Consider the following 23,878-nt stretch of genomic DNA (forward strand, 5'->3'; position numbering starts at 1 on the left):
CTTCGGAGAGATACTACTCTCCTGGTGTTGGTAATGGAAAGACCTCATTCAAACGCTGATCTCCGGTTTGTTTACCTTGGCTGAGGGAAGGCCAACTGGGGGGACACCTGAGTGGCCCTTACAGGTGGACTCTTCATTGATAGCCCTGACAAGTCATGAAAAAGTCACTCAGGGACGGCCACATCCGCTGGCTAGTCAATGCTTGAGTATATGGCGGCCTCTGTGTGCGAGGCTCTGGTAGTGCAAGGGGCTTGGGCCGTTACCATTCCGCGACGCGCGACTTATACTATGGATGATGTTAGGGTGTCGATACCCATCCACCCTGTCGACGTGCAACTATAAACTACACGAAAACGAGTCAGTCAGGTTATGTGTTCTACCTCTATCTCTGGCCAATACCCGCAGCTTAGATGCGTGGAAGCTGCGGGGCATCATCTAGAAGCACCGGGACACCTCCCGGACTCAACCTCGCCCGGCCCCGAATGTCAAAGTGAAGAGATTCACAGCAATGGATGGTGCTGTATGACTCACCTCGTTAGCATTAAAAAGTAAAATTCCACAGCAACTGTGAGGACATTTTCAGACTTTATGTTTAAAAAAGCATCATTTTGCTTGTGTCCATTTAATATATTGGGCTAAAAGTGTACTTATTTTTAATCTGGTCACCAAATGCTTGACATACCAGTTTCTCCTTTTAATTCTGAATCCATACATACCTCATATGTTAAAATTGGATAATCCAATCAAAAGTTATAGCAGTTTACATATTTTGCGGCGCCCCCTGGAGGTCTTTTTTTTATCTGTGTGTTTGACATTCGGACCAAAATTGTTCTATAGACCCTTAACTTCAACTTAGAAGTGAAAACCACACTTTAACATCAATTTGAAATGACTGAGACAAATTACCCATGCACAAAATCCCACAAGCTCTGGAAGTAGAAAAGCCAAACTGCAGATTTTTTTTAATCTTGTGTCACTCTTCAGATTTAAGCATAATATATTAGTGTTTCATGCTATGTATATTTTTTCTTAATTTACTTCCCATGTATTGAACATTTGCATGACAGTATGAAATACACTGTATGCATTAATTAGAGTGTACAAGACTGCATTCATCCAGTCCTAACATACAGTAATAACTGTACAGAATAAAAACACAATAAAAAATAAAAACTGTATTTAATTGTGGTTCTTGATAAGTACAAGAATTGAAAATTAATTTAAAATCAAAAATTTTAGAACCACAAACATTGTGGGTTAGGGTCTTCCTTTTATATATCACTACAACACATATGGGTGGATAAAAGTGGCATTATCAATTTAAGAGTACCATTAATAATTAGCAGAAATGTGGCTTGGTTGCAGACCATTTTTTCTTGGCTATGTGACATATTTAATCAAAGAGATATCGTATATGTAGTTTCCTGTAAATGGAGAGGAAGTAGGAGCACATACCTGCGTCACAGTGACCTGTTGATGCAGGTTTGTGAAAACAGGAAGGGAACAAAAACAGAGTCTTTTCGGCAGAGCGAGAGGAGAAAAAGTCTGCTATATGGTGAGTGTTAATACAATATTATTATTATTTTACTGCCAAACTCTCTGAGCCAGTTGTCTCTCTGAGGACTGAAGAGGGAAGATGAGTGAGAATTAACTTTTATGGGTATAAAGCAAGGGGATAAAACAGGAAGATTACTTGTTTTTGTGGGATACTTCCTGTTTTCTCTGTCGTTGGTGTGACTCTTGAGCAGACATGTTTCTCTTGAATCTTTTCAGTCTCACAATCAGCGTTACTGGTTTACCTCTCAGACTGACTGAACTCTACATAATGAGTGTTTTTGTGGAGGAAGAGGAGGACAGAGCAGAGTCTCCAGTTTCCAGCTGCCTGTTGATGAAGAGTGACCGGTCCAAAGATCCTCCTCCAAAGTTTAGTAATGACTCTGAACCCTCAGACACACAGTAAGAGAGACGCTACTAACTTATTTATATGACTCAATTGATCTACTTCTGCTTTTGATTTTATGTTTCCTGTTCCCAATGGTTGATTTTGTGTGTGTATATTAAAATGTCTACTAAAATGTAAGTCATTTAGAAAAACTTACTTATTTACATTATATTAATAAAAACATCTTGTTGGTGTTACAGAGGTCAGACAGACCACAGACAGAGAGCAGAGTCTCCGGCATCCAGCTGTCTGTCTATGAAGAGTGACTGGTCTAAAGATGAACTTCTGTACTTCAGAAATGAACCTGAGCCCTCAGGCACACAGTAAGATAAGGTTTTTTTAAATGACTATTATTATTATTGTTATTGTTATTAATGTGGGTATTGTACCAAACTAATGCAGTAAAAAAAAGAAGAAGAGCTGAGCCAGAAGGCAAAGCTCTCTATTAACCTGTCTGATTGTGTTCCAACCCTCACCTTTGGTCCCATGCTTTGGGTAGGGCCTGAAAGAATGAGACGGATACAAGCAGCCACAATTAGTTTCTTCTAGAGAGTTTCTGGACTGAGCCTTAGAAATAGGATAAGGAGGACATCCTAGGGGTTAGGTGTAGGAGTAGAGCTGCTGCTTCTTCACTTCAGGAACCAGTAGAGGTGGTTTGGACACCTGGTTGGGATGCCTCATAGACGCCTTCCTTTGAGATATGTCCTGGGCATGTCCAATTGGTGGGAGACTTCAGGGCAAACCAAAAAAACACTGGTGGGATGACATATCTCTCCTGGCCTAGTCATCCACTAGGAGGAGCTGGAGGGCATTTACAGAGAGGAGGATGTCTGAGTTTAAACAGTCTAATACCACTGCAACCTAGTCCCAGATAGGAAAGTTGATAGTTGGATGGATTTTATGAAGAGAGAACAACAGGGAGGACATAAATAATCATAATAATAATAATGATAATAAAACTGTCAGAATATAAAGTTCCTAATCGTATTGTTGATTGTATTTCTTAATTGTATAAAAATATAGAGATGAACAGTATTCAAAGACTTGCATGTATGTATGAAGCATTTTTAGGTAGATCAGATTTTAAGATATTGTGGTTTAGAGTGTATGTTTTACGCATTGGATAAGGGAGTGTTGTCTATTTTATTTTAAATTTGTTAGTCTACTTTGTTTTTATGTCTTGACTGTGTGTTGTGGGTGTTTTGTTGGTGAGATAAGTTTGTATACAGTACTAGTTAAAAGAGTGGTAGCTACTATATATTCGGTATAGAAGAAAAATGCAGATTCAGATTCATTAAACTCCAATTGTTCATTGTTGAGTTATCCACTCGACTACGTAGTGGGACCAACACAATCTGGTCCTCACCAAATGTGCAATGAACTTGGCAATAGCTTCAGTTAGTCTAGCTTAACAAATAAAAAATATGTTAGGGACAAGGGTTATAGACAAATAGATAACCTTTATTGTCCCAAGGGGAAATTCGTTTTCACAATCTGTCAGAGACACCACCGGACACGACCAATATACATACACACACCCGCTCTACAAACACCATCAAACATTGAGAACATGTAAGTACACACACACTGCACAAAACACCACCAGACATTGAACAGCCGACACATATATCACACTGAGGAGAGCTGGGGTCCATATGGGGTTATTGGGGGAGGTTATTATGATTCATTGTTCATCAAGGCTTCAACAAGAGGCAGTGTATTGCTCTCCATTCATCTTCTACTACTTTTTCTTGCTCTCTACTCCTCTCGCGTTTGCCCTCAGAATGCTTCATATTAAGATGGCTTCTTGAGATTGGTAATCCATCAAACCACAAATGACAACTTGTTCCTATCTCATTTTAACTATGAAGTCATTTGTACACAGAGGGAAGAAGAGAAAGAAAATGGGTGTTTCTGAGGAGGAGGATCCAGTGCCTACCAGTTCTGGATGCTGGTTCTGCAGACAGTCTGCTTCATCAGAAGACTCCTCCTGTCCCCATTGTAGAGGAAGATCTATAACAAGACCTGGACTGCAGTCAGACAGTCAGACCAGTACAGTAGAAAGTAAGACCGATTGTTTTGGTGTTTGGAATAATGGAGAACTGTCAGATTGTCTTTATTTAGTAACATTTTTCTCATTTTTAGTGAATGTTCTCTGTAAGGTTTTAGGTGAGCATCAGATCAGTCTGAGGAAGAGTGAATGTGTGACTCAAGGAACTGATGAAGCAGGAAGTGAAATCCGCCTCAACAGTATCTACACTGAGGTCTACATCACAGAGGGACAGAGTGAAGAGGTTTATACCCAACATGAGGTGAGGCAGCTTGAGGCAGATTCCAAGATGAAGACCCTCCATGACGCTCCAATCAAGTGCTGCGACATCTTTAAAGTCTTACCTGACCAACACAAACACATCAGAGTGGTTCTGATGAACGGCGTCGCTGGTGTTGGAAAAACCTTCTCAGTGCAGAAGTTCACTCTGGACTGGGCAGAGGGCTTGGAAAACCAAGATATCAATCTGCTGATTCTGTTCTCATTCAGGTCGCTGAACTTGATCAAAGATGAGCAGTACAGTCTGATCATGCTGATCCATGTTTTCTATCCAACATTACAGAAGCTCACAGCAGAGATGCTCACTGTCTGTAAAGTTCTGTTCATCTTTGACGGCCTGGATGAAAGCAGACTTTCACTGGATTTCAACAACAGTGAAGTCGTGTCTGATGTCACACAGAAGTCATCAGTCAGTGTGCTGTTGACAAACCTCATCAAGGGGAAGCTGCTTCCCTCGGCTCTCATCTGGATAACTTCTCGACCAGCAGCAGCCACTCAGATCCCTCCCTCATGTGTGGACAGGGTAACAGAAGTAGGAGGCTTCACTGACTCCCAGAAGGAGGAGTACTTCAGGATGAGATTCAGTGATGAAGAACAGTCCAGCAGAATCATCTCACACATCAAGGCATCAAAGACTCTCCACATCATGTGTCGAATCCCAGTCTTCTGCTGGATCACTGCTACAGTTCTGGACCTCATGTTGACTACAAAGCAGAGAGGAGAGCTGCCCAAGACCCTGACTGACCTGTACTCACACTTCCTGCTGGTTCAGACAAAGAGGAAGAAGAACAAGTATGATGAGGGCCATGAGATGAGTCCACAGGAGCTGACGGAGGCTGACAGAGAAGTTCTTCTGAAGCTGGGGAGGCTGGCGTTGGAACAACTGGAGAAAGGAAACATCATGTTCTACCAAGAAGACCTGAACCAGTGTGGTCTTGATGTCACAGAGGCCTCGGTGTTATCAGGATTTTGTACGGAGATCTTCAAAAGAGAGAAGGTGATCTTCCAGAAAACAGTCTACAGCTTTGTTCATCTGAGTGTTCAGGAGTTTCTGGCTGCAGTCTTCATGTACCACTGTTATGCAAATGACAACACAAAGGTACTGAGGAACTTTATGGGAAAATACTACATTGACTCAGTCCTGGATGTCTTCCTGATTGCAGCAGTGGACAAAGCTCTGAATAGTAAAAATGGCCACCTGGATCTGTTTGTACGTTTCCTTCATGGACTCTCTCTGGAGTCCAACCAGAGTCTTTTAGGGGACCTGTTGGGTCAGAAAGAGAACAGTCCAGAAATCATCCAAAAAGCCATCTACCGACTGAAGAGGATGACCACTGAGGATGTCTCTCCTGACAGAAGCATCAACATCTTCCACTGTCTGATGGAGATGAACGACTGCTCAGTACATCAGGAGATCCAAGACTTTCTGAAGTCAGAGAAGAAATCAAAGCATCTTTCTGCGATCCACTGCTCAGCTCTGGCCCACGTGCTGGAGATATCTGAGAAGGTTCTAGATGAGTTGAACCTGCAGAAATACAACACATCACTGGAGGGACGACAGAGATTGATTCCAGCTGTGAGGAGCTGCAGAAAGGCTGTGTAAGTCCAGATGTGATTATCAGCATTATACACCAATCACTGCAGAACACATACACATTACTCCTAAAATTTTTAGATTGTTCTTGTTGCCTCTGTGCTCAACTCTAAACAGAACATTCATGCTTAAAATTGTGTGCACTTTGTACATGTAGCAAAGACAAAACATGGGCAGCATTTAACAGTGTTGCGAATTCTTGGGCTACATAAAGTATCAACATTATGAGGCCAATATGATATCAATTATATGAATATTACAGTAATATGTAATGTAAATGTATGCTGCATGCATAAAGTCTGTGTTTTTGCAGCTGATACCAATAAGACAGCTAATATGATTAAATTTGGGTTAGTTTTTGCTGTAAGTTACACTGGCCTTGTGCAAACAAGGCAGCAACACAGATCAGAGGAGCCAAAGGCAAGAGACTGTGCAAAGTATAATCTACTCTTAAACCATGCCTGCTTTATTACCCTAGGTCCGCACCAGAAACAACTGAGAACCTGGCCATCAAAAAACAAAAAAACAAACCAGAGGTTTCAATCTCAATTTGACTTCCTGGTTAAATAAAGGTTAAATAAAATAAACACCTGTTGACAACCAGGTTTAGAATGATGTCATAAGTACAATATCAGCCACTGACATATCAAGCATTCCTCCTTTACATACCTGCACACGATAAAATTCACAAATCAAATTGTTTACAGCTTATTGCTTGTTGCCAAAATCGTACACCAGTTATTCTCATAACAATGGTTCTTCAGTTGTAACAAAAGAGCAAGAAAACCTTTGTAGTTGGTGTGTTTAAACAGTTATTCTGCTACATTTTACAGTACATCCTACACCTTCTAGTTTTAAAACAAATTTACCAAAAGACCTTGAGGTCTTTAGGATTTTATCACAACACACAGCATTCTATAGTGCCTGCCTTATATACACTATATGGAACTTCTAACACCCCCCCCAAAAAACAAACAAACAAACAAACAAACACAATTTGCTTGTCATTAAAATGCATAACATCTATATTTCTGATAAAAGTGTTTTATTTTAGCATATTTAAATGTGATGTAATTTCTAATATCAGGCTTTCAAGCTGTCGACTCTCACAGACTCACTGTGAAGTTGTGGTCTCAGCTCTGAAGTCCGACCCCTCCCATCTCAGAGAGCTGGACCTGAGCTACAACAACCTGCAGGATTCAGATGTGAAGCTGATATCTGCTGGATTGGAAAGTCCAAATTGTAGACTGGAGGCTCTGAGGTCAGTTCTGTATTTATGCAAGTTCTGAAGTGTTTTTAATGAAATATCACATAATTGTTACCATTTACAGGAAATAATTCACAAGTTTTATAATCTGACATGTCTAATTTGATCCTTACAAGACTTCATCAAAGTCAGCAGCATTGATCTATGTTGATATGAATATGTCAAAGTCATACACAAGTCATACACAGTTGATGCAATGACAAAGTCAATGTGCTCATTTTAGGGAAAACATGAACAGATGTAATAGATAAAAAATGGATTTTCATCTATTTGCATTATTCCTTATTCAGATTGTGGCACTGCTTATTGTCAGAGATCAGCTGTGCTTCTCTGGTCTCAGCTCTGAAGGTCAACTCCTCCCATCTGAGAGAGCTGGATCTGAGCTACAGTAACCCGCAGCATTCAGGAGTGAAACTACTGTGTGAATTTCTGGAGCGTCCACACTGTGGACTGGAGACTCTGAGGTCAGACACCTTACTTCTGTGTTGAGATTAATGTAATGTGGGTGATATCACTTATAGTGACACTTAACTGCAACTGCAGATGATTTTTATGAGGTAATTTTTTTTGATTTAGACATTCAACTGTTTTCAACAGCTAATATAATTCTTTACCCTTTGTTGTATGTTTTTTGACTAGTAGTATTTGTCATTGTGCTGTAATATGTTTTAATTGGAATAAGGAACTGCAGATGAAAACTAACTGCAAGCTCATTCTGGTACAGTTCATCAACTGGCTATGTTTATTTTTTAAACTATGTATAGTACCTCATGCATTGTCCTAAAATGAAAAGAAATATTCAAATACTGTTTAATTTAAATCATTGTTAATACTTTAAAATTATGTTTTCAAACATGTAGATCTTCATATTAATTAAGTTTGTTAACATTAAAACATCTGTGACCACACACACTTTATAATGATCCACACTGAGTATCTTTTTGGTCTTTATATTTAATATATTACAAGTTATGAAGGAAGTTATGAAACATTGAATAATTTCAAGCAGAATAATCTGCTTCTAACACTATATGATTTCTTCTTTATTTAGGTTGCGTTTTTGCAGTTTGTCAGAGATCAGCTGTGCTTCTCTGGCCTCAGCTCTGAAGTCCAACCCCTCCTCCCATCTGAGAGAGCTGGATCTGAGTGAAAACAACCTGCAGGATTCAGATGTGAAGCTGTTGTGTGATCTGAAGGAGAGTCCAGACTGCAGACTGGAGACTCTGAGGTCAGTAGAGAGTTGGAGTCAGTCTGTGCTGACAACGGTCAGTGTCAAAGCAAAGATCCAGTATTTCCTGGTGAAGCTCCAACCTTCTCAGTGCTGCTTTCCTCAGTGAAGCTGAGAGAGGAGAATGGTGACAGGTGTCAGGATTGGACAGAAAGACAGAGAGAGAGAGAACAGTCAGCCAATCAGATGAGCCAGAAGCTTGTTGTGATCATGTGTTTGAGTTAATGTGAAGACGACTGTTGTTGTTGTGTTGATGTCTGCAGGAAATGAAGTTGGATTACAGCTGACAGCCTTACAAGATGTACAGAGACAGTGATCCTCATCATCAAACTGTCACACCATCAAATCTGATCTCAAAGTGTTTGTTCTCTCATTTCATCACTAAAGAATTGATCAGTTCATCTTTGTCAGAGCTCTTAGATCAGTCTGACACTCACTGGCTCTGATTTCACAGCACCAGCATTACACTTAGTGACCATGTGGTCTTTATAACGGGTGCCATCAGGATTTTAATTCTAAATCAAAAATTGATTGAAATTCGATTTTGAACTTTTAAATCAGAAGCAGGATTGCTTATTCTCCCATTATCCACTCCTACTGTCCGAAGGAGAAAAAACAAAGATCAAAGACAACTGAGCATAATTTACCTGTTGCCTGCAGCTGTATGAGTAATGGTCACTGAACACAGCTTGAACTAGGTAAGGAAACCCAAGCTGCTGTTGTAATATACTCTTCTGCCATCTAGTGGTTCTTTTTGTTTTTGTGTTTAACAGTTTGTTCCCAATTGACTGGTGAAATAAACAAACCAAGAATCAATAGTCTAACAATGACATAGCCATCAGTGTTGAAACTGAAAAAAAAGTTTAAATCGAACCAAATCATTACCTGATTAAACACTGATCATGACCTCTGTTCTTTCTTCTTCTCTCATCAGCTGGTGGAATCGTGTAGCACCATCCTGGGGTTCGGACTGAAAGAGGATCAGCTGTATCCTGATGATCCAGAGAGCTTCATTCAGCAGTAATCACAAGGAATCACTAGAAGTGGAGATGACTTCAGTGCTGCAGTCTGAACTGATCTGAGAACAGCTCCACTGTCAGACACAAAGTCAAGTTCACTATCATCCCACTGTCACTATCTGATCACTGTGTGTTCCTCTGGATCATCAGAGAAATCTAGACTGCTCTGCTGCTGCTCTGTTTTTCTACACACTCTCTGCAGACACACTGAGACTCCTCCACTCAACCACCTCCTCCATCCTCCTCCTGGACCTGAGTCTGGATTTTGGTCCATCTGGATCAACTCCAGCAGGAGCTTGTTTAGAAAGACTTCTAAAAATCATGTCTTCATATTTAAGTGTTAATGTGATCTAAAAGCGAATCTCCTGTGTCTTTACTTTGAAATCTGTGATCGTCTGTATCTGTTGATCTTTTTTGTGTTGCACCGCCACCAAGTGTAATGATGCAGTATTCCAGCTAATTTTTTTTTATATCTTATGTAATTGTGTAATTGATTGTTTTATTGCTATTATTAACTCACATCTCCTGATATCCAGTGTGTCTCACCTTTTTCCTTTGTAACACAAGTTGTTAGATATAAAGACAGATATAAGTCATGCCTGGTGGTGGTAAATAAAGTTTATTTGTTCTCATTGGATTTTTTGTTTTGAATGTACACTGGATGCACTCAGGACTAAGCTTTCTCTCCACAGCTTGTTCATTCTCAGCCTATTTGCATTATTACAGAAATATTATTGAGTCTGCTGCCTTTGAATTTGTCATATTGTTTTATTGCAGAAGAGATTACAGTCCCTGAACATGTTCCTGTTCATATCGACTGTAAGTATTTCAACCAGCATTATTGTATAAGTTGTTGACTACCTACTATTACTGTAGCATTAGGCTGCACTAAGATGATATACAGGTAGGAACCTTTGTTTTATGTGCCAATTGCCTGTTAGACAATAATAGAGTGTGGAAGTGAAGCCAAAGAGACGTGTGGAGATGTTAACTCTGATCATACCATCACCCAGTTTTAATGGGACTACCCAACATTTCAATAATGTATGGAATTTAAATATGTCAATGAAAACAAATCAAATCAATAAATATATATGTTGGAATAGAGTAATCTCTTTAATATGTATTTCCTTAAGCTTGATGTAGAGAGGAGGAGCAGCTCTGAGGGGAGGAAACAAAGGGAAATAACGCAGTCAGTTCACATTACATTTTAGAGTGAGCAGAACAGAAGGAAGAAAACAGAAGGTGAGTGTTAATGTCATATAACTATCTATGCTCAAAGTCTCGAGTCAGCGGTCTCCCTGAGGACTGTAGAGGGAAGAAGTCTTTTGCAGCCAATTTTGTGTCGTAATCAAAGTACTTTTTCAGAATTTGCCACGATATTGTGAGAAATGATCTAAATCTTTCTTTTCACTCATGAATTAAAAAAATATTCTATTTGTGTTTGTTTTAAGTCAAGAAGCAAAGCTTTGTCAAGGTAGGAGAGTTTAAAAGACGTTTAAAGCTAAAGAGAACTTCCTGTTCTCTCACAGAGTGTGTGACTTGTACAGACTTGTGTCTTGAATCTTTTGTTCTGAGTTCACAGTCAGAGTTAATAGTTTATCTGCAGCTCAGGCACAAGAATGAAATGTTGGTATTGTACATTTTTGCAAAATTCATTCGCATATCTTAAATCTCTACACATCAACGTACATTACTACCTGTGCCAAGCAAGCGATGAGACATTAAGAGGAAGAGAAGGGTTGAGCGGTTGACTAGAGACTCAGTCAGAGGTTGCGAAAACATCATAGTGAGCAGGCAGAAGGCTGCAAAATCAGCAGAGCATGGTTCACTTCCTCTTTCAACCCACAAAACCGCATAGTTTTAGAGAGACGTTGGGACATTTTGTATGTGTGTATGTATGGACATTATGCAGTTTTTCCTGTTACAAAAGCAGGATTTTAAAAACTAAATCATTGTCTTCCTTACCAAGGTTTATCAGCTTTGAACAACTTATAATAAACAAGGGATCTGGGGGGTCCTCTGCCCATTTCCTGTATTTTATACATACATTTAGGGACTATGGTGATTCAAAATCCAGAAAATAATGAAGTTGGTCATAATGATATATTGCGCCATAAAGTATAGTAGCACCTACTTAGATTGGTAAAATCTGGACTGGATGATCTCAGAAAGGTCAAAGTCTCTTTAAAAGACAGTTTCATAATTGTGAAAGCTTAATTCTGGATGTCAACTTGAAAATGATTACATTATCTGAAATCAGATAATGAGTTTCTACTGGCAGACAGACACCTTACCTCTCTTACCTCTCTGATTTTACCAGAGAGCCAAGATGACGGAGATGGACCTCCTCAACATTCTGGATGATTTAACAGACAATGAATTTGAGAACTTCAAGTGGTCCCTGAAGTATGAAAAGGTGGGTAACATCCTACCCATCAAAGAGAGCCAGCTCGAGAAGGCAGAGAGACGGAACGTGGTGGATCTGATGGTGCAGAAATATGAATTTGCTGGAGCTGTGGAAGTCACAAAGAGTGTTTTAAAGAAGATCAGCAGGAATGATCTGGTGACTAAGTTGCCAACCATCGGCTCAGGAGCAGAAGGTCAGTCACAGGAGGAGACAAACACAGCATCACATCCAGACAGCGTATCTGTGACGAGAACGTTTCCAGACAGTAAGTATTTGGATAGTTATATATTGTTTGTTCTTCTATCTCTGTGCTTCAGCACATTCAATTTAAAATAAAATAACTGAACTACATAAAAGTCTCAGATTTAAGTAAGAGATTTAAGAGCAGGGTTACATCAAAATAGAAAGAACTGATCTACTAACGCAGCTCACTGAGGTTTGCGTCTTTCAACTGTGCAAGATAGTAGGCCTACGCACTGTCCATTTAGTACGTTTACCATAATGAATGTGTAATGTGGGGCGTTTCAATCCCAGCATGCAAAATTCAGGGAGGATAAAATGCAAATATGTTATTTAGCACACGCATTGTGATTTAACAAACTCAAAGGGAATTTTTTTTGACGGAAACTGCGTCTATAAATAATACCTTTGAAGGGCAGGCTGCACACTGCGCACAGATGACTGCTGTCATTGTGGAGAGGAGGAGATGGAGGCACAATAACAGAATACGCACAGGACGGATTTTTTCCACACGTGTTTTTGTTATTTTTAGTTTTAATTACAACATCTAGCCTACTAGTACAGCCTGGAGGTTGGTTTCACACTGCGGGTAATTTAGTGTGTTATCATTGGATTATTGAAATTTTGTGTGTCTAACTGTGGAAAAACTACTCCTGGAGAATGTTAATTTCTCTGTCATGTAAGCACATAACATGAACTGTAAACTGTAGGAAAGTGGATTAGCTGAGTGAACAGAGAGATCATTGCACAGGGCGATTCATCCTTGTATTTAACGTCTAACTAAACCTGAAACTAACACAAGGTATGCTCTAGATAATAAGTTACGTTTTACTGATTTTTTAATTCAGATACATTCAGGTTGTCAGGAAAAGTTCTGACTCAGACACACAGAACAAAACAGAAAAAAAAGTAATGACTAACAAACGTCTTTTATCACTGTAAGGTAAAATAATAAAGACATGCTGTGAGAATAAGTTCATCGTAGAGGAGAAATCTGATCTCAGATGTGTTGTTTGTACACACAGATTTACTGTAACCCGGTTACTGCTGTGTATCTTAACAAGTTCCTGGATTACTAAAGTAACCTGGGTTCTCTGAGTATCCTGGTTAGGAAAGTGCATGAAAACATACTGATAATTATTCAGATCTGTGTTTTTCCTCTCTTTCAGCAGCTGGTAATGAGCAGGTGGTGTCATATGAACATAAGTTCTGTCTGACTAGGAGATATCAACAAGCGGCTGAAGAATCTGATGAAACAGGAAGTAAAATCTTATTTAACAGCATCTACACTGAGCAATACATCAGAGAGGGAAAGAGTGAAGAGGTTAATACCCAACATGAGGTGAGGCAGCTTGAAACAGCTTCCAAGATGAAGACCCTCAAAGACACTCTAATCAAGTGTCACGATATCTTTAAAGTCTTACCTGACCAAAAAAAACACATCATCAAAGTTGTTCTGACGAGTGGCGTCGCTGGTGTTGGAAAAACCTTCTCAGTGCAGAAGTTCACTCTGGACTGGGCAGAGGGCTTGGAAAACCAAGATATCATTCTGCTGATTCTGTTTCCGTTCAGGGAGCTGAACCTGATCAAAGATGAGCAGTACAGTCTGATCATGCTGATCCATGAATTCCATCCAACATTACAGAAGCTCACAGCAGAGATGCTCGCTGTCTGGAAAGTTTTGTTCATCTTTGACGGCCTGGATGAAAGCAGACTTTCACTGGATTTCAAGAACAGGAAGGTTGTGTCTGATGTCACACAGAAGTCATCAGTCAGTGTGCTCCTAAAAAACCTCATTGAAGGTAATCTGCTTCCCCGAGCCCTCATCTGGATAACTACTCGACCTGCAGCAGCCAATCAGATCCCTCTGACATTTGTTGACAGATTAACAGAAGTACGAGGCTTCACTGACGCCCAGAAGGAGGAGTACTTCAGGAAGAGATTCAGTGATGAAGAGCAGTCCAGTAGAATCATCTCACACATCAAGACATCCAGGAGCCTCCACATCATGTGTCACATCCCAGTCTTCTGCTGGATCACTGCTAGAGTTGTGGAGCAGATATTGATGACAAATCAGAGAGGAGAACTACCCAAGACCCTGACTGATCTGTACTCTCACTTCCTGCTTGTTCAGACACAGAGGAAGAAGAACAAGTATGATGCGGGACATGAGACGAGTCCAGAGGTTCAGACAAAGAGGAAGAAGTATGATGAGAAACAAGAGACAAGTCCAGAAGAGCTGACGGAGGCTGACAGAGACGTTCTTCTGAAGCTGGCAAGGCTGGCATTTGAACATCTTAAGAAAGGAGACATCATTTTTTACAAAAAAGACCTGAAGCAGTGTGGTCTTGATGTCACAGATGCCATGTTCTCAGGAGTTTGTACAGAGATCTTCAAAAGAGAGAAGATGATCTACAAGAAAACAGTCTACAGCTTTGTTCATCTGAGTGTTCAGGAGTTTCTGGCTGCAGTCTACATGTACCACTGTTACACCAGCAGGAACACAGAGGTACTGGAGGACTTCCTGGGAGATGTGGATGGTGATGATGATGATGATGATGATGATGAAGAAGAAAAATACATATACACTGATTATGATGATGATGATGATATTGATGATGATGATGGTAATGATGATGATGATGATGATAAAGATGATGATGACCAAGACAATGACCATTACATAACCCTAGACGCCTTCTTGAGGAGAGCAATGGAAAAATCTCTCAGAAGTGAAAATGGCCACCTGGATCTGTTTGTTCGCTTCCTTCATGGCCTCTCTCTGGAGTCCAACCAGAGTCTCTTAGAAGGCCTGCTGGATCAGACAGAGAACAGTCCTAAAATAATCCAGAGAGCCATCAACAACCTGAAGGAGAAGAAGACCAAATTCTCTCCTGACAGAAGTATCAACATCTTCCACTGTCTGATGGAGATGAACGACCACTCAGTATATCAGGAGATCCAAGAGTTCCTGAAGTCAGACAACAAATCAGAGAAGGAACTCTCTGCCATCCACTGCTCAGCTCTGGCCTACATGCTGGAGATGTCTGAGGAGGTTCTGGATGAGTTGGACCTGGGAAAGTACAAAACAACAAAGGAGGGACGACGGAGAATGATCCCAGCTGTGAGGAACTGCAGAAAGGCTGTGTAAGTCCAGATATGATTATCAATATTTTAAATCAATCACTTGAGAACACACACGCATCTCTCTTGTCCAGGTGCTCAGTCCAAAAAGTGTTACATACTTCCTGTTGTTTCTGTACCCAACTCTGAAGACCCTATTTCGTAAAATCCCTGTTCATAACAGGGTTTAGAATGATGTCATTAATCCAAAATCACAGATTATAAAAAAAGTCTTATTGTCAGATGAAATTACTAAAACAATTGTTACATGTTCTCATTTCTCTTTCAATAAGATATCAGCCACTGACATATAATACATCCCTTCTTTACATACATGCACACTTTCAATCTTACAAACTATTAAAGTGTGCTCAGTTTAGGTTCCAGCTGCTTGTTCCCAAATTGTGCACCAGTTATTGTACTTCAGTTGTAACATGAACACAGCTATTCTGTTCAGTTGTAAAGAGGGTTACATTTTACAGTTTATCCTTCATCTTCTCATCTTAATACAAATCCAACAAAAAAACTTCAGGACAATGTGCTTCATCTTCAAAATGCATAGTATCTATCTAGGGTTTGATTTTAGCATATTTAAATGTAATATGGTTTGTACTAACAGGCTTACCAGCTGTGAACTCTCAGAGACTGACTGTGGAGTTGTGGTCTCTGCTCTGAAGTCCAACCCCTCCCACCTGAGAGAGCTGGACTGGAGCTACAGTGAGCTGCGCCATTCAGAAGTAGAGCTGATCTCTCCTGGATTGGAAAGTCCAAACTGTAAACTGGAGACTCTGAGGTCTGTTCACTGACTGTGTTTTCTTCTTGTACGTCTTGTTTGTACCCAGTTATTTAATTCATTTAATTTCCTTTAATTTGATCAATTTGTTTTTCACAATTCACTAAGATTTCCAAAATTCATGGACAGTTGGTTTCACTTTTAATTGAAAGGTCTGATGTTTTTGAGAAAACAATTATCCAAAAATTTGGTGGTTTCAGGAATAATGGCTTCTATATTTAACACTAAGATCACACAATTTTTCAGGAACATATCTCATATACACTTTAAAACTCTTGTATGGGAGTACAGACAAAGATAGGAAATCATATTTCCAAATGCAGTTTGTATCATTTCTGAGCTGCCACCAAGGACAGGCGACACTTTAACATGTGTATAATGCTTTATGTCAAAGATGACCACCAGTTAAAAGGGAAGTCATGTGAAACTGATTATAGGCAGTCAGCTGTGATGATGAGAGTAAATCTGTGGTTTGAAATAAGTGCCTCAGTAGTAGTGTTCTGTATTTCCTCAAGTTCTGAAGTATTTTTAATGAAATGGCACACACTTGTTACCATTCACAGGAAAACAATTAATAAAAGTGAGGTTCTTTTAATACAATATGTCTAATTTGATCCTTGTTACAGACTTGATCGAGGTCCATGGCATTTTATTGATCTGTGTTGACATGAATAGGTGTCTGAATGTTATGGTGACATTTGGATGATGTCGGTAGAAGCCTGACAAAATTACAATGACAAAGTGAATCTGTTAACTTTAGGGAAGAGCTCATTGATTAGGACACAATAGTGTTAAATTATGTGTTTAAAACATGAATGGATCGGATGGATTACAATGGATTTTCACCTACATGATTTATTCTTTATTCAGATTGAGGAACAGCAATTTGTTCAGCTGTGATTCTCTGGCCTCAGCTCTGAAGGCCAACCCCTCTCATCTAGAGGAGCTGGACCTGAGAGACAACGAGCTGTGTGATTCAGGAGTGGAGCCACTGTGTGATTTTCTGGAGAGTCCACACAGTAGACTAAAGACTCTGAGGTCAGACGTTATTTTTTACCTTTGTGCTGAGATTAATATGATGTGAAAGTTGTGGTACCTCTAATCTGCAGGCATAAGGATGATTGATGCTGATTGATATGAGTATCTTAAAGGTTCTATATGCAACTATTACAAAGCTATTCACATTTATTTGTTGTTTTTTACTGCAAATGAGTGAATGGGTAGCATAGAAGCTTAACATCCTCACCTGTCACCATTGAGAAAGAGATTCTGATTTTGACATAGAGAACCTTTTAATGGTAAAGTCTTATTTTCTGCCTTAGTGGTTTAGTCAATTGAATGTGTCTGAGCTGCAGATTAAAATCTTAAATATAACATTTGTGCATTAGATTTGATCCTCCCCATAAATGTCCTTCTTTTAATCAAAAATAAAACATTCTATCAGACAGTAACAAATAACATCCAGTATTTGCTCCTTCTTATGAAACTATGTAATATTTATACAGATGCCATGATTCTTTTATGGCTTCACAATTCCATGAAATTGAAATATTGTAGATATTTTGTGCATCATTGTGTTTCTTATTTTCCCAAAGTCCATCCTGGCATATTTTGTAAACTTTTGGATCTTGAGTAGAATCTGAAATGAAAGTAATTGTTTTTAATGGTCTTTGGCTGCACAATGAGATGTGTAGATGTGTAGATGGAGACACTGGTGGAGCTTGAGAGTATAAGAGAATTAAGAACACCTTAACACCCCCCAAAGTTACATAATTTCATATTCTTTCTTCAGATTGAGTAACTGCAGGTTGTCAGAGATCAGCTGTGCTTCTCTGACCTCAGCTCTGAAGTCCAACCCCTCCCATCTTAGAGAGCTGGATCTGAGTGAAAATGACTTGCAGGATTCAGGAGTAAAGTTACTGTGTGACTTCCTGGAGATTCCACACTGTAAACTAGAGTCTCTGAGGTTAGACACTTTTTTCCCCTTCTGTTTTGTACTTGCACAGCACCTACAATACCTGCATCCTGTTGGGTTCAGCTATTTGGAGTTTCCACTTTCTAATCTTCTACCTTCTAAACCCTCTTCAACTTTGAACAGATTATGAAACATTGAATAATTTAAAGCAGAATAATCTACTTCTAACACTACATGATTTCTTCTTCATTCAGTTTGGAGTCATGCAAATTGTCAGAGATCAGTTGTGCTTCTCTGGTCTCAGCTCTGAAGTTCAACCTCTCCCATCTGAGAAAGCTGGATCTGAGTGCCAACAAGCTGCAGGATTCAGGAGTGAAGCTTCTGTGTGATTTTCTGGAGAATCTACACTGTAAACTGAAGACTCTGAGGTCAGATACCATTTTACTTTTGTGCTGAGATTAATATGACAGTATTCATGGGATTTGACCTCATAGATTTTTTTGCTGGTCCACACTGAGCATTTTGTTTAGCATCAAACTTAAAACATACTTAATATAACATTGAAAATCCAACACTGGCTGATTCACTCTTAATTTCTTCTATCAATATAATATCTTCATATATACAATAAAGTGTGTCCTTGCAGCCTTTGTGCTATGCGTCAGCTCACTGTTAATATATAAATCTCTCTGTGTTTTGTGGTGAAAGCTGCAAGACAGATACAGACAAATCTCTGATCAGACAACAAAGGACAAGGGATCACATTTTTCTTATCTCCCCATTTAGCCCTGACGTAGTTTTCTTTTGAGTTTTCTCCTGAAGAAAAGGACAGGCGACCAGCTTTCCATTTCTCCACTTTTTCTTTTCCAAAGTTGATGACATCCCGGCTTCTCTCCTCTGCTGCACAGACTAGACCACTACTTCTAGTCTTAAAGTACTCTTTAATTTACAGAGACCCACAAATTTCCCCCATGAACAGCACTTGGCAATGGTGGCAAGGAAAAACACTCCTTTAAGGTTAAGAAACCTTGAACAGAACCAGACTCTAAGTGGGAAGCCATCTGCATTGATCAATTTGGTTGGGAGAGAGAGGGAGACAGAGATGCACAGCAACAGCAGTAATACCAATAACAAGTTTAGTATTAGTAGAATATGACTAGATACAGTAATAATGAAAATAATAATAATGATAATAATAATAATAATGATAATAATAGAAGTAGTTGTTGAAATTGGTCCCTTGACTGGTATCATGAGCAATCCCAAGCACAAAGTCCCCAGGGAAGAAACTATGCATGCATAACATGCATAACATGCATTAATGGGACATGAATGCTTACAGATGGAAAGGAAGAGGAAAAGAAAGAAGCTCAGTGCATCATGGGAAGTCCCCTAGTAGTCAAAGCCTATAGCAGCATAACTAGGGGCTGATCAACTATAAGCTTTATCAAAAATGAAGGTTTTAAGTCTACTCTAACATAGAGGATGTCTACCCCCTGAACTGAAACTGGAAGGTGGTTCCACAAAAGAAGGGCCTGATAGTTGAAGGCTCTGCCTCCCATTCAAGTTTTGGAGACTCTGGGAACCACAAGTAGGCCTGAATTAAATATTAGAGTTTATGATGGTGGTGCTTGTCTACTAAGGGCTTTTTAGGTGAGGGGAAGGATTTAAAATTCTATACTGGATTTTAAAGGGAGCCAATACAGTGAAGTTAAAATGGGAGGAATATGATCTTTTCCTAGTGCAGTACACGTGTAGCATTCTGCACCAGCTGGAGAAAAATCTGAGACTTGTTTGGGAAGCCTTATAATAAAGAATTGCAACAATCCAGCCTAGAAGTAACACGTGTGTCAACTACTGTTTCTTTTTGAGACAGGTTGTGCCAGATTTTTGCAATATTGGGTAGGTGAAAAAGACAGTTCTGTGGTAGACTGTGTGTTATGTAACATTTATGGTTTTTTACATGATCTGCTTAGGATGTTTCACTGATATGGGATGTTAAATGTTTTGCAAGAGCCCTGCTTTGTTAAGCTGTGAATGGTGATATTAGCCCTGCTTTTGTGAATTTCATACAGTAAGACTTTGCAAATCTCTCTCTCTCTCTCTCTCTCTCTCTCTCCTTTTCTCTCTCTCTCTCTCTCTCTCTCACTCACTCTCTCTCTCTCTCGCTCTCGCTCTCGCTCTCTCTCTCTCTCTCTCTCACTCACTCTCTCTCTCTCTCGCTCTCGCTCTCGCTCTCTCTCTCTCTCTCTTTCTCTGACCCATTTATTCTTTATTTAGATTGGGTGACTGCAGGTTGTCAGAGATCAGCTGTGCTTCTCTGGTCTCAGCTCTGAAGTCCAACCCCTCTCATCTTAGAGATCTGGAGCTGAGAGGAAATCGCCTGAAGGATTCAGGAGTGAAGCTACTGTGTGGTTTTCTGGAGAGTCCACACTGTAGACTGGAGACTTTGGGGTCAGACAACATTTTTTAACTTCAGTGCTGAGATGTAATATGATGTAAAAGTTCTGGTGCCACTAAACTGCAAACATATGGATGTTATGCTGATCCACAGTGATTATCTTAATGGTAAAGTCTATTTTCTTAGTTGGAGGTTTAGTCCATTGACTGTCAGAGCTGTAGATTTAAATCTTAAATAAAACAAGAAAAAAATCAGGCAATTCACCCTAAACTCTCAAACACCTGACTTAGTGTTTTGTTTTGTTTAAGTCAAAAACAAAACACTATCAGACAGTAATAAATGCAACATTCAGTATATGTTTGTTTCAACATATTTATGAAACCATGCAGGGTTTATAGTGACTGAAATATTCAAACATAAGATTTTTTTATGTCTTCATGATTCCATGAAACTGAAATATTGTTAATGATAATAATTGTTTTTCCTATTTTCCCAAAAATCCTTCCTGACATATTTGGCCTCTTTGTAAACGTTGGATGTTGAGTAGAATCTGAAATAAATGTTCCTTACTCATGTTTGGCAGCACAACATGAGTTTGTATAGATGGAGCCACTGTTGTAGCTGCAGAGAGTGAAATCATTACATCTTGATGGAAGTAGCAACATGTTGTCAATAATATTAATGAGAGCTCTTTTTCACTGTTTATATTTGACCTTTTTATCCTTCATCCTGTTGGGTTCAGCTGTTGGAGTTTCCATTTTCTAAACTTCTACATTCTAAATGTTCTTCAGCTCTGAACAGATTATGAATCATTGAATGATTTAAGCAGGAATATTTTCTTCTTATTTAGATTGAGTTGGGGCAGGTTGTCAGTGATCAGCTGTGCTTCTCTGGCCTCAGCTCTGAAGTCCAACCCCTCCCATCTGAGAGAGCTGGATCTGAGTGTCAATGACCTGCAGGATTCAGACATGAAGCAACTGTGTGATCTGAAGGAGAGTCCAGACTGCAGACTGGAGACTCTGAGGTCAGTAGAGAGTTGGAGTCAGTCTGTGCTGGTTTCAGCAGTTTAGTATTAAACACAGTCAGTATCAAAGCATAGATCCAGTATTTCTCCAACCTTCTCAGTGCTGCTTTCCTCAGTGAAGCTGTGAGAGGAGAATGGTGACAGGCTTCAGGATTGGACAGAAAGACAGAGAGAGAGAGAGAACAGTCAGCCAATCAGATGGGCCAGAAGCTTGTTGTGATCATGTGTTTGACTGAACGACTGTTGTTGTGTTGATGTCTGATTTTGACCATTAAAATCAAAAGCAGGATCGGTTATTCTCCCAGTATCCATTCCTACTGTCCGAAGGAAAAAACAAAACAAAGATCAAAGACAACTCAGCATAGCTTACCTGTTGCCTGCAGGTCACTGAAACACAGCTTTAACTTAGTTTTCTTAACAAAAAGCTTTTTGCAGGTAAAGAAACTCAAGCTGCTGTTGTAATATACTCTTCTGCCATCTAGTGGTTCTTTTTGTTTTTCTGTTTAATAGTTCCCAATTGACTGGTGAAATAAACAAATCAAGAATCAACCCCAGTTCGTATCCCAATAGGAGGTCGTTTGCTGCATGTCACACCCCCCCCTCTTTCCCATGTTTCCTGTCGGTCTACTGCTAAATAAAGGCGTCTATGCCAACAAAATCTTAAAAAAATGTTTTTAGTGATTTGTGTCCTCTCTAGTCTTTATACAGACTAGAACCTCTGCTGCAGTCCATGAAGCAGATCTTTATAGCTGTCCATCATATATTTTGCCTCTGTGTACTTGAGTGAAATCTGCAGGTGTGTGAGCTTGGAGCTCAGTGTTTTCACTCCAACACGTTAACATGAGAGCTGAAAGGAAGCAAGCTACGCTGCACAGCTGTTCCACTTCTGGTCTGAACAGGACTGAAGTCCCTGCTGCTCTTTATACTGGATGTGCTGCATCACTGACTGACTACTGATGAACTGAGTCTCACTAAACACTGATTTATGACTTCTGTTGTTTCTTCTTATTATTAGATGCTGGAATGGTGTAGTACCATTCCGCTGATTCCTCTGGAATCAGCGGAAGTGGAAATGACTCTCAGTGCTGCAGTCTGAACTGATCTGAGAACAGCTCCACTGTCAAACACAAAGTCAAGTTCATCAAAGTAATTCCAGTTTTTCTGCTGCCTCAGAGTACATATTGTGGTCATATTTAAACCATTCATATTTTGAACATTGTACAAAATGTTGTCAATAAACAGCTTCTGTCCAAAATAATCTGTAAAGAACTGAGACATAATAATGTTGTAATTTAACTCTCTTTTGCATTCATTTTTCTTCAGACATTTCCGATTGTTCGTTTTGTTTTGTAAATAGATTGTTAAAGTAAAGTTATAATGTGTATATTTTATATTATTTTTTGCACGTTATTGTGAAATGGTTTTACCGGTCCGACTCACTTGAGATCAAATTGGGTTGTATATGTGGCTCTTGAACTAAAATGAATTTGGCACCCTCTGATTTAGGCACACCTCTTGAGTAAATGTGCTCGATTACCTTCTTCTTTGAGTTTGATTAGCGGTTGGCAAACCAGCCAGAGGTACATTACCACCACCTACCGGATCGGAGTGTGGAGCATTAGATAAGCAGAAAAAATTAATAACATTTAAAAACAACGAAAAACTTAAATTCTCAAATTCTTTTTATTAGCCCCGTTTCTTTCAGACATTTTATTAAGTTATTATAGACTTCCTTAGTTGTACTTCTAAGAATATTGCTTTCTTTAACACTGATATCAGCTCCTTCCTTTCTCCTCATTCAAGCAGCACATGCTGAACAGTTTCTTGACATCCACAATGTCCACATTTATCAGTTGGGTGTTTACTTATTTTATGCAATGTTTGATTGAGTCCAGTGTGCCCTGTTCTAAGTCGAGTAATGATAGTTCCTTCTTTCCGGTTCCTGCCCATCCTCCTTCTTAAACCTATATGTTTTTGTATATTATATGTATATTTATCCCCACACTGGCACTGGGCACTTTAACATGGACTTTTTTATATCATAAATGCTCATATTTTTATCTCTTTTTACTATTTTAAGATTTTAACTTAGTGGTTGGTTATATATCAGTTTGTCTTTCTTTGTGTATGTATCTATGTGTATTTGTATGTATGTATGGACTGTGAGCTGCGAGATACCTGAATTTCCCAATAGGATCAATAAAGTATCTATCTATCTATCTATCTAAAAAAGGTCTTCCGATGTCATTTATATCCCAGTATTCCTGCCATGTTTTATATTTTTATCTGTTTTTTAATGATTGTTGTAGCCTCGGATTTACTTAACAGAATGTTCTTGCTCACTATTTGTATTTTAAGTGATTGTTTAGCCAATATGTCCACCTCCTCATTCCCCTCTACTCATACATGGGGCAAGAATCAAAATGAAGCAAACTGTTTAAACGTTTATTTTGCATCCTATACAATAAATTAAGAATTTCAAAAACAATATCCTTCCTGCGTGATTTTTTCATCTCTAATACTTATTAATGCTTCTCAGCTATCCGATGCAATTGTGTGCTTAATTATTTCCACCACGGTTGAACATGAAACT

General features: G+C 39.2%; 2 protein-coding genes across 2 annotated transcripts; both read left to right on the top strand.

Annotated features, from left to right (window-relative positions):
• The first annotated feature begins 1,888 nt into the window (after nt 1–1,888).
• Nucleotides 1,889–9,384, top strand: LOC128382774 (NACHT, LRR and PYD domains-containing protein 12-like). Its single transcript, XM_053342783.1, has 7 exons — nt 1,889–1,956; nt 3,828–4,006; nt 4,112–5,870; nt 6,953–7,126; nt 7,423–7,596; nt 8,184–8,355; nt 9,295–9,384. The coding sequence occupies exons 1-7, from the start codon at nt 1,889–1,891 to the stop codon at nt 9,382–9,384; spliced, it is 2,616 nt and encodes an 871-aa protein (XP_053198758.1).
• Nucleotides 9,385–11,711: 2,327 nt separating this feature from the next.
• LOC128382775 (NACHT, LRR and PYD domains-containing protein 3-like) lies at nt 11,712–22,381 on the top strand. Its single transcript, XM_053342784.1, has 10 exons — nt 11,712–12,054; nt 13,202–14,569; nt 14,684–15,176; nt 15,772–15,945; nt 16,816–16,983; nt 17,738–17,911; nt 18,115–18,288; nt 20,141–20,314; nt 21,112–21,289; nt 22,301–22,381. The coding sequence occupies exons 1-10, from the start codon at nt 11,712–11,714 to the stop codon at nt 22,379–22,381; spliced, it is 3,327 nt and encodes a 1,108-aa protein (XP_053198759.1).
• The last annotated feature ends 1,497 nt before the right edge of the window (nt 22,382–23,878 follow it).

This window comes from Scomber japonicus, chromosome 21 (assembly GCF_027409825.1).
Source record: "Scomber japonicus isolate fScoJap1 chromosome 21, fScoJap1.pri, whole genome shotgun sequence".
Classification (NCBI taxonomy): domain Eukaryota; kingdom Metazoa; phylum Chordata; class Actinopteri; order Scombriformes; family Scombridae; genus Scomber; species Scomber japonicus.